General features: G+C 53.2%; 1 protein-coding gene across 3 annotated transcripts in view; it reads right to left on the minus strand.

Moving 5' to 3' along the window:
* SALL1 (spalt like transcription factor 1) overlaps nucleotides 1-5,317 on the minus strand; it is a 16,304-nt gene extending 10,987 nt beyond the window's left edge. Inside the window, exons 1-2 of one of the 3 annotated variants that reach the window (XM_025370772.1) lie at nucleotides 5,296-5,317; nucleotides 4,170-4,262 (exon numbers count right to left, since the gene is read on the minus strand). In XM_025370772.1, the coding sequence (XP_025226557.1) occupies nucleotides 4,170-4,245 (76 nt within the window). In that variant the 5' untranslated portion in view covers nucleotides 4,246-4,262; nucleotides 5,296-5,317. Of the gene's footprint in view, nucleotides 1-3,381; nucleotides 3,593-4,169; nucleotides 4,468-5,295 lie in introns of those variants that run through there. The other 2 variants (XM_025370771.1, XM_025370773.1) reach the window with 2 other exon arrangements.
* Between the last annotated feature and the right edge of the window lie 6,128 nt (nucleotides 5,318-11,445).

Below are 11,445 nucleotides of genomic sequence, written 5' to 3' on the forward strand. Positions count from 1 at the left end.
TTCTGGTTCCTACACAGAGTTTGGCTTTTGACAATTTCAAAAACTTAACCAGTCTGCCTATTTCTGTCCCAGTAAGATCTCCACCACAAAAATGTGGAGTTCTACCTTCTGAAAGTTTCTGTTGGTAAAGACAACTTGCTACCTCCAAAAGTATAAAGAAAGAAATAGAGCCCCCAAAGAAGAATCTATACATTGGCACTTGTGCCAATGAACTCTAGGGGAAACTTGACGTAAAATAAACTACAAAACATTCAGTATCACATATTCACTTTCACACATAGTACCCTCATGCCTAACTAGACTTTGCTCGTTTGTGTGTTTGTTTTTTAACATTTTACAAAGTATGTGCGGCCTGAAGCAAATCACGAAACACCGGTTTGCATTTTCTCATTCAGAATCTTCCATTATGACAAACTTAAAACAGCTCTGATTAAACATGAATTCTTTCCAACTGCCTTATCTTGCAGGTGTTGGTATTTTTTAAAAAAGCAATTAATTATAGTTCTCGCTAACCTTTTGGGCCCAGAGATCAATGTGTTGCTATGAAGCTGCTCAAAATGAGCAAATTACTTTGGTAAATAATATAGTTTCATTATTAATATAAATAAGGAATTTTTATGATACTTCATATGATTGTTAGTGTTTTAGCTGCAATTCGTGGTGTTTCATTCTTCCAATATTATCTTTTCCTTGAAAAAACTGAGCACCAAAATACTTTTTAAATAAATGAATGGAGTCTAAATGGGCCATCCATATAGAAATTACAGGAATCTTAAAAACGCCACCAAAGGAAGAACCCCAACCCGCACACATACAACACACAACTGAAATCCCAATTTATAGTAAAGAACCCACAAATCAAATCATTAGATTCTAATATTCCCTTTCCTCGGAATTATTTACTTGATAAACAATCTTTCCAGTAGCAGTCATATTTCCGCAAGTAATTCAAGACTTGTTGCATATCATTGAGGAGATAAGTCATATTTGCCATAATCTTGGTTTCATAAGAAGCAGAAAAATTACCAAGTTTAGAGTGTTTCTGGCATAGCAGCTGCACACTAAAGTAAAATAAAATACCAGCATCCTGACATAGACCAAATACTCGGGTTTTTTTTTTTTTGTTTTGGTTTTTGTGTTTGTTTTTTGTTTGCACTTGCTTCAGATGAAGCTGTCTGTGTGGCTTCTTAGCATGGTCTGGGTTTTCTTTGTAAGCACACACACACTCAAACACACACAGGCAAGACACACACCACCAAGCAGCCCTCGCTGCTTTCAGCTTTGGGAGCCGCTTCTTCAGGGCTCCTGTAACTTGGGTCTACAAACTTTTCTAGGTCTCACTCTGGGTAGAAGTCATACAATTAGAGGTGCTGGTAAACGAGAAGTGCATGAACTAGATTTAATTTGGTATGTTTCATATTTCCTTTGTCATATTTCAAAGACCATCTCAAGACATAAGAAAAAGTAATCAGAATGTTTGAAAAGGGGCTTGCCATCTAAAAATGTAACAATGTTTCTTTACTTAAAAAACAAAACCAAACAGAAAACCCAGCTACTCCTAGAAGTAGGGGTTATATGTGGGCAGAAGAATGAGATTGCTGAACTCGCTGCAGAAAAGGTGACTTTTAAAAGGTAACCTTGAGTTATGTCATGAACTTTCAATGCCATTTATCTCAGAACTACTTCCAAATAAAAAGAACTGGAGTATGTTAGGCCCTCCTGTATGTCCAGCGTTGGGGGAGGATTACTTGTGTACTAATATTATTACAACACACTAAATCCTGAAACCCTATTACAAAATCTACCCTCTAGGCAACTTCTCCCAAACTTATTGTTCAACCATGTAAAAACAGTCATAACCTAAAACCATTACTACTGAAGAAAAAGAGGAGGGGGTGGGGAGAGGTGAGGAAAGAAGGCTGGGAGGGGGTGTTTCCTAGGGAGCCCCTAACAGTTTACCGCTTCTTTAGGACAATGTACCAGCTTTTGGGAAGAAAAAAGAAAGGAAGGAAGAGAAATCAAAAGAAGGAGAGAAAAGAGAAAGGAAGGAAACTTGATGGAGTTAACTAACTTACCTCCAAGCTCAAATAAACTAAACTGAAAAAATTAGTACTAATAAAGAATAATGGTAACAGGTAGTGAACTCCTTTTATACTATTGCTTTATGAGAAGACTTAACTATTAAAAATTCCTGATACAGAAGGCGAAAGGCAAAGATCTAGCACGCATCATTTCTCCTAGAAGGCCGAGACTTTTTTTTTTTTTTTGAAAATGTAGAAAACCAGTACAAATGTACAAAACACACTAGAAAATGCTCTCTTATCTCTAGTTTGCTTTTTTTGTGTACAAACTGTTAACTTGAACAGTTTTCCGGTGCAAAAGGTCTCACCAGAAACTTTAGGAAAGATGGGTGTGGGTGCGGGAAGCAGAAGAAACGAAGCTGAGAAAACCCGGAAAAATACTCGACGCAGCTGCTGCGGCCTTGGGTCATCTCACCTCGATCTACCCCGCGTGCTTGCTTTCGCTTGGGGTGGAAAGCGGGGTTCAGGGGCTCTTTTCAGTGGACTGAGAAATCGCAGAGGCCATGGGTAAGGATTCAAGCTTGAGGAAATACTGGGGGCCGGGAGGAGGGTTATTGTAAAGCATTTTCTTAATTGATTTCAAGTCCCCCATTTTTTTACAGGAACCCCAAGTCAGGACTCCCCTTTCCCGACAGCAGGGGTAAAGGGAGCGGGGGTCCCTTCGCTTCACTGTGCCCCAGCTCTACCGAGAGGCAGGCCTCTGGGAAACGAGCCGGGGACCTGGGGGCCCGGGCGGCCGCAGCTTAGTGGGCTGAGGTGCCGATCAGGGGCACGTTTCGGAGCTCTGTCGGGGCCCAGCTCCCTCCTCCACACCCCAAAATGCCGCCTAGGACGTGGGCATCCCGAGCGGCATCCAGAGCCGCTGAGAACCCGCCGAGGTTGCTCCTTGTCCGTTCTCCCGCAGCCGAGAGGCCAGCATCGCGCCGGGACGACCCGGGGACCCGAGCCCGCGCGCCGCTGCATCGCCTCGGGCGCTAGGCCTGGGAGCTTTGAGGCCGGTACAGTGAAACACCTTTAGGAGCAAGGAGGGATTCCAGGTGTCCTCCCTCTGTACCCCAACTCCCTGCCCGGATATCTTCCACTCTTTGCCAGAGTTCCCACACACAAACTTTGTTCTGGACTTGTTCAGCCCCTTCGGGACCCACAGTTGTCGCCTCCATCGGAGAAAGCGAGTGCCCCTGTTTCAGGGGGGATTCCACTCTGGCTGGTCACCCGCAAACCTGAAAAACTATCCTACGACTTCTTCCCCGACCCCCCTGGAAGTAGGGAGCACCACGATCCGCAGAGGGCGCATACCGACCGTAAAGATTTTGGGGGGCAGAGGGTGCAATTGTTGGGGGAAGAGATGCGGAGATAAACTTTGCGAGCCAGACCCCGACACTTTCCCCGTCCGTTTGCACCGTCTCCGGAACAACTGGCTGCCGGCGGCACTCTCCACCCCGGCCGCGACCCCAGCGGGTCAGGCGCGGGCGCCCCGACACCAGTCCCCATCTTCTTGCAGCTCTGAACCTCCAAAGGCACCCCGTTCTAGCGCGGGCCGAGGGGGAGTGTGCGCGTGGGGCGGGGAGGGGGGGTGCAGCGAGCTCCCCCACGCTCGGAGTTCAGCCCAGCGCCCGAAGTAAACTTCCTTCCCGCTGGCAGCAGGGCCGGGAGGCGGAGGCCGGGCCGGGGGCCCCGGGGCGCGGCGCGGGGAGCGCCAGGGGCCCCTTGCGGTCCGGCGGGGACGACCTCCGCCCGCACCCACGCCTTATGGGGCTCCTGGGTCCCGGCGGTGGCTGGGATCCCCGGAAAAGCCGGGACGGAGAAGCCAGGCCGGCATGCCCGCCCTCCTTCCCCCGGGAGGACCCAACAACTCCGGAAAGATCCTGCCGGGAGATGTGCTCGCTTTCGCCGGGGCAGCGGGGGAAAGCCCAGCAAAGGCAAATTGAAAATTAAAAAGAAAAAAAAAATTACGCCGAGTGGAAGAAGCAATCGGGGCCGCGGCGGCGGCGAGGTAGGGGGCGCGGGGGCCAGCCGCGTGTGCGTGGGTCCGAGTGTGCGTGAATGTGAGTGTGTGTGTGTGTCCACGGCGCGGGCCGGAGCACTCACCATCTCGCCGGGGGAGCGAGGCCACTTCGGGGTCGGATTGGAAATGTTGAGGCTTCGCTTGCTTCCTCCGCGACATGCTGGCTCAAACATCAGCTGGGGCAGAATAAAAAATTACTAAAAAAAAAATCTTCTCAAAATTACGGAAATCGAGCGGCGGCGGCGGCGGCGGCTCCCCCCGCCCGCCGGCCCGCCCGCCCCCTCCCCGGCTCCCCGGCCCCGGGCGCAGCGCGCATGTGTCCTGCTATAATTATGATTATCAATAATGCATTGCGATTAATCATAGAGGGGCTCTTTGAAAGGCGATTGGCACCGGGCCAGCGCTATTCAAACCCGCTCGCCTTAATCAATTAGTTCGTGATTTGCTGCAGACCCCTGTCTCTCCGCGCGCTGGCCCAATAAGCCGGCCGCGGGGCTGGCTCTGCACGCCGCGCCGCCAGACACTGGGTTAACCCTCTTTGCGACCGCCCGGGACTCCGCGGCCAGGCCGCCGGGGGCCGGCCTCCTCTCCACTGCGGGCCCGGCGCCCCGGCCGGCGCCCCCCGCTCTCTCTCTCCTCTCCCTCTCCCCTCCCTCCTTCGCCCCCCTATCCCGGGCTGGGCCGACCCAAATTAGCATGCCCTCCCCGGAATTGAGCCGCCACGGGTGGGGGGTGGGGCCGGGCGGCGGGGGCTGGGGACTCAGGCTGGCGGCGCGCTGCGAACTTCCCAACTCGGGCGCGAGGCGCGCCGGCCCGCGGGGGGGAGGGAGTCCCGCGGCGGGATTTGGGGGGAGGGCGTCCCGTTTCGTGAGTGTTTCTTCGTTTCTTTAAGAGCTACCAGAAAGCAGCCCACCCCCCCCCCCCTTAAAAAAAAAAAAAGCGAGTGGGGAAGAGCCCGCCCCCCGCCCGCCCGCCCCCCGCCCACGGCTCGGCCTCCCTCCCGCCTGGCTCGGCGCTCCTCAGCCCCGAGTTCTCCATCCCCTGGATCCCGGGCTCGCGGGGGCGCGGAGAAGAGGATCCAGGAAAGGTTTGGGAACCTGATGGGTTTGTGGCCGGGGGGAGGGGCAGTTCTCCCGCCACCCCATCCCCTCCCCGCCAGGGGCCCTGATTCTCCAGCCTCTTGCTTGCTCCCTCGCTCCCTTTCTCTACCTCGGACATTCCCAGGACAATTAGGGCTGAAGTTTTCGGGAGAAGCAGCCCTGAGCCCGTGGGATAAGGGGGCGGCCCGGCTCCGCCCAGGACCCCTCCCGGATCTCCCCCCCGGCTGCCCCGGTTGGCTGCAGGGCGCGTCACTCCGCGGGGAGGCGGCGGCAGCGGTGGCGCCGCAGAGCCCCGGGCGGGCGGAGAGCGGGGACCGGCCTGGGCTGCGAGTTCAGCTCCGGCCGGGGGGAGGGGAGGGGCTGCCGCTCACCCTGAGCGCAGCAGCCCGCCCCGGCCTGGAGAGACACGGCCCGGCCGGATCGGGCACTGGACTGGGCCAGGCCCCGGGAGCCCTGGGCACCCCGCCCTGGGGGGGGGAGCTGCGCCCCAACCTTCGGGGACGAGGTGGCGGCCCAGAGCCGGGAAACTGGGTTGGGGGGTGGCGGTGGGAAGGTGTTCTGTCCGAGGCTGCCTGGCGGCGCGGAAGCTCGCCTCCACTTTTCGGGCACTTGCCGAGCGCTTCGCCCAAACTTTTCGCTCTATCACCATCTCCCCGAAGCTGAGATGCAACCTCCCTACCCGCACCCCAGGGCCCAGAGCCGGGAGCCCGATCCCTCTGCCGGGCTCAGGCGCCCGCGAACCTGAGACTCGGTACGCGGCTCAGCCTAGCTCTTTCCCCTCGCGCCTCTGGGTCTCCTCGCTCCAAGGTTCTCGAAGTCCTGCGCCCGAAGAACTAAACTAAACTTCGGCTGAGTAATGGGGGAGGAGGGGGGTGCAGATACACAATCCCTGCCCTATCTCGCGATCAGGAAAGGAGAGAGCTCATAAGGACGCCCCAATTTGCGAGCGCCCTTCAGTCTAGCTGGTGACACGGTCGGTTCGCGCGAAGTGGGCACCAGTCTCACTAGCCGACTTCGGGTACTCTGGACCCGTACTGCGCTCCCGTAAAGGACCTTTCTCTTAGCTTCTTAAATCTTTTATTTTTAAGGTGTAAATGTGTTTGTGTGCTGGTGAATGTTTATTTTTCATCTGCTGACTTTATTATTTTTTTATTGGTATAACTTCTCCCTTCTTTCTCCCTGATCGTCCGTTTTCCACCTTTTCTCTTACTTCTCTTCTGCCCTCGCTCACTCCCCAACACACACATTCACACCCTCTCCGCCTCGCTCTCCCTTTCTCCCCAGGTCCTGATGGGTACAGTAGATTTTGATAAAAAGACAAACGAAGCTATCAGTGGGGCTGATGTTGAAGAATGAAGATAATAATGTTTCCATAGGTGGTGCTTCAAATGCCATTATTTCTCACTGAATATTTAAAGAGATCCCTCGGCAAAGATGGATCTGCGCGCTCCTGGGGTGTGAGCGGCTAGCTTCTCCCAGACCCCGGGGAACGTGTACCGGAGCACGTGTAAATCCCGCACCCGCCCCCTATCCCACAAACAGGGGTCCTTGCACACCCACCAGCCCACACTCTCCCAGGTACACGAACGCGTTTGTGTGCACTTGCACACTCCTTTCCCGGAATGTGCCCGTGTTTGGAGCCGCCCGCATCCTTCTTGTAACAATCTTGGCTTCTTGAAAGTCCGGGCCTCCCGGGCACCGCATGCAGTCAGGAACCTAGCGGAGCTGGCGGTCCCAGAAAGCTTTTCTCCTGGTGCGCGCCGCGTGCGCAGCAGGAAGCTCCCGGGAATGGCTTCACATGTGTTTGTTACTTGGTCTACGTGTGATTTAAGATTAAGTGGAGGAAAAAAGAACCTTCCCTCCCCCGCAAAAAACACCACAACAAACAACCAAACGAAATGAACATGCAAAAAGCAGCTTCGCGATGTTTAATTAAAAATGGGCGAGCAGAGACGAATAAATTGGGGGATCCAAACTTTAATAACTTTTTTCGTTTTTTTGCGTCCTCGACGGCGTAGAGGCGGGCGTTTCGCTCTGCGCTCGGCGTCCCCTGCTAATTTCTTGTTTGTTTTCTTTCCCTCGGTGGCCCCGGGAGAGGAGATGGGAGGTGGAGAAGGGGGGGATGGGAGGAGGGGGATGGTCGGAATGGCGGGGAGAGGAGAATTGGTCTTTATTGTTGATGGCAATACATCAATTACGGGCCATTGTCTCGGTCCCAAGTTCCGTGGTTCGCTGGTGCGGGCGCTGCAGTGTCAGGGCGCTGGCGAGGCTCCGCGTGCCGCGATGCAAAGAAATACTTACATCAATAAAAACGGAGGCAGAGTGGGGGCTAATCTTTATTTTTGTGCGTGTCGAAAGTAGGCGGCGAGTGGGAGTGAGGTGCCACTGCTGGAGTCCCTCTACACGCCCTGCTCACCCTAGAGCCCTGGGCGCTCTATGTGCGGTCGCACCTTCCTAGCCCTGGGTGGAGGTGGGGTGCGGGGGGACTACTGGGGAATCCAGGTAGCGAAGTTTGTACTTGCAGGTTCCTCGAGAGGGCCTGGTACTTAGGGGCTGATCCGCAGTAGCGAATGGGGATAGCCCGAAGTGAGGCGGCAGCTGCGCTGGGGTCGCGACCTCGCGGGCGGAGAGGAACCGCACCTCGGGGAGGCGCTTGGCGAGTTTTGCAAACTCCCCTCTTGGGGGATTGATGCTCGTTCCTACTAATACGTCCCCTCAGTTTTCCCAAGCCCTAGAGTATCCTTGGTGGGTAGGCGTGGCCGAAGGTTTGTGCCCCAAGGCCGCAGGCCACAACTGGGGTCCCAGTCCTGGGGTTTCCAGGCTTCTTCGCTCAACCTCTGGTCCTAGGAAGGGTAAAGAGGGGGGAGTCAAGGTTCGCGCATTCTAAGGCCTGGTTCTTCTACCCTCAAAAGTATCTTATTTTGGCCCGATCTGACCTCGGGTCTGGGATGGGGCCTGGGATGAGGCCTTGACTGGGCCCCAGACCCTCTTTTCCGTTTTGCTGACGCTGCTTGGCCACCCTACCACAGAAATGGAGGACGCCTCCAAGCGCTGTGCCTTCACCCCTGCTTCCTCAGTCCCCAGCTCAAGGCCCCGCTGGCCCCCGGCCGAGGCTAGGAGGGCAGTAGTGGAAGTTTCGTTTTCTTAAGCCAGGCAAAAAGCGGCGAAAAGGCGGCAGCGGCGCCCCGGGGGCGGGGGAGGAGGCACAACGATGGTATCAACATTATTGATGGGGAAACGTTCGGGGCAGGAGCCCGGAGATCAGGTTCCCAGTCCCTCCCCTGCCCGGAGGTGGGTGGGACAGAGCGGGTGGCCAGCTGTGTGTGTGTGTGTGTGGGGGGGGGGGTGGTGTTCCTGAATGCACCCGCATTAACCACCTGGGGTTTATTTTTATTTTCCTTGTCTGAAAGTTTGCGGGGGCAGAGGGAAAAGGAGGAAGGGTTGAGGTGGCTTGTACCCTCTAGCCCTTAGGGCTCTTTACTAGGGTTGGGGTTGGGTTTAGGGTTGGAGTTAGGGCTGGAGTTGGGGGGAGGGTGCGGGGAGAGCAGGAAAAAATGACAGAAAAAAAAAAAGATCAAGTTTGGAAAGCCCTCCATAGATTCGGTTATTTTTCCAAACCCCGGGACTTCGCTTCCCCGGGAGTTTCAGAAACTCCTTTCCTACTGAACTGCTGTCGCTCAATCCTAACCTCTCTTAGAACACTGGAGCGGCTTCGAACCCGAGGTCTGGAGCAGGCTCGGGTGGGTACCCCGCCCCTGGCCAAGTCTACGCTGTGCGCCCTCGGCGCACTCGCTCTCCAGCAGTTCAATCCCAGCAGCAAAACACACGTTTTTTGGGGGACTCCCGTCATCCACCACCAAGGGCTATCTCCAGACGGGCGCCGGGTGCAGCACTAGTGACCGGGAGCCCTGGCGCCGGCTCAGGCGGGAAATTCAGCGGTGGCAAGCGGAGAGTGGGCTTGGTAACCACCCGCGCGCGCCCCAGCCAAGAGTCCCGTACTGTCTGCCGGCGGCAAAGTTCGCTTTCTCCGCTTGGAGGGCAGTTCCTACACCAGTATTTAGAAACCGACTTCGCTAGCTACTGCAAGTGCTTGAGATTTTGACTTTCCGTCCATATTTGAGCTTCTTGCACTTAAATTCACTGCGCCCCGCATGCAACAGTGCCTCGCCAAGGGGCCTCTGGGTATGAAATTCCTCCCAGAGGAAATGTCCCGATGTAGAGAAAGTGGAAAAGGCTAATCGAATTTAGAAAAAGAAAACCTTTCCTTTTGGTTAAATCCCTTTGCGGTTTTCTGAGCGCGGAAAAAAAAAAAAAAATCATCACCATGTAATAGAGTGTAGCTAATTCTTAGAACCTAGTAGTAGGATGTTCAGGAAGCCCAGCAGGGCGCACAGATTCCCATCTGCCAGCTCGAGTAGGACCTTAGTTAGGATCCAGCGCATAGTGGTTAGTTCCTGTGTCTTCTGTCGGAAATAGGTGTGACATCTGTGGAGTCCTGTTCTCAGAGCGTGTGCATTTGGAACAGACTGGTAGTCTGCCAGGAAACTCACTTTCATTCATAAATGAGATCCCCTTAAACGACCTCCCTATGGCACTCCTGGATGAACTAATTTAGCATATCTCTTGCAACAAAGTTTTATTTTAAAAAATTCTAGGCTGCCACTTTTTCAGCAGAACTTCCATTGTTAAATAATAGAAAAAATTCTCAGAGATGTGCATCTTGATTTTTACAAAAAAAAAAGTTGTGTGCAGTGAACCCTTGCTCTTCCTCAGTTTTCATGCGGGTAAAAGCACCTTTTGGTTTCTGTTTGGTGGAAATGAAACGGCAAGCTCTGCTTTCAGAACTGTTCTGGGGTACTGACACTTGGCTGTGAGCAAGGTCTGCCTGTCACTCACATTGTTGATAATTTACAAACTCCACAAGTCTCAGCTGAGCGATGACTTTCATAGGAAATATTTCTCAGGGTTTCTTGCTACTGACTTTTGAGCAAAGATCTTTTTTGGTTTTTCCCTGATGGGGAGAGGTGCTTCTTGGGGCTGCAATTTGAATCACATTTGTAGCTTTACCCTGTCCCCACAATGAACTTAAATTCATCAATCCTGTGCAACCTTTTCAGTACAAACCCACATTCTTTACTTTTCAGCTCCATATGTGCAGTCAGTAAGGAAGGGGTAAAAAAAAGGCTGTGGGGTGGGGGGGGGGGGGGGGGTGGGGGGGGGGGGGGGGTGGGTATAGCCCACTCTTCTCCCTCTTCCCCTTTTCCCAGATTGACTAAACGTTCTTAATCATTGCACTATAATTTCTTTCTTTGAATTTTTATCTTTGTGTCTTCAGCCACATTAACAGTATTGTTCTCTCCAACTCAACGTCCAGTTTAACATAGAGTTTTACATTTAAGAGACCAACATTTCCCAACCCCAAACCCGTGTCTCCCTGTTTTCTTATGCCTTCTCAAAACAGAAACCATTATCCCTGAAGCCATAATCCCAAACCCACACACTAATGTTAGCAACTAGCTCCAATCTTTTCTTCCTCTTCATGTTTATAAATTCTCCTTCTGTCCTGGCCTTGCCTCTTTCATCCTGGGTTTCCTCACTTCCCCAAGACTCTTGGACATGTTTTGTAGTAAATTCCAACCCTGGAGAAGATTCACCCAGAACTTTGCTCAGGGTGTAATGCATGTAACTTTTGCTGAGAACTGGGCCCAGGCCTCGCTGTGGACTTTGCTCAGGCTGTAATGGATGCCTGGGAACTAAACAAGGGAAGATGCCAGCACATTCCTCCTTCTCCAATCAAAGCAAAATGATTTCAAGAGAACTGGGGTGCAGCCCACATTTTCCAGGTTTGTTTTTGTTTCCTCTTTCTTTCCTGGACCTCACAGCACCTTCCGTTTGGGAGAACAGTGCTGAATAACCCAGTGCCTATTATCTCCACCCCCTGGACAATCTCTCCTCTACGGATCTCACGTATTTGCAGTGAACTTGCTTGATTCCACATGTGCTACTTGGGAGTTGAGCATGCAGACTCACAGTCAGGTTATTTGGGTGCGCATTCTGGCTCTGCCATTTAACACTGGCCAGGGAACAAAGCCCTAGGCTTGCCTCTGCAGATCCGGGAGCCTTGTTCAAATTAAGATCGCCACTTTGGGAGGCCGAGGCGGGCGGATCACGGGGTCAGGAGATCAAGACCATCCTGGCTAACACGGTGAAACCCGTCTCTACTAAAAATACAAAAAGCCTGGGCGTGGTGGCACGCGCC

This window comes from Theropithecus gelada, chromosome 20, assembly GCF_003255815.1.
Source record: "Theropithecus gelada isolate Dixy chromosome 20, Tgel_1.0, whole genome shotgun sequence".
NCBI lineage: Eukaryota > Metazoa > Chordata > Mammalia > Primates > Cercopithecidae > Theropithecus > Theropithecus gelada.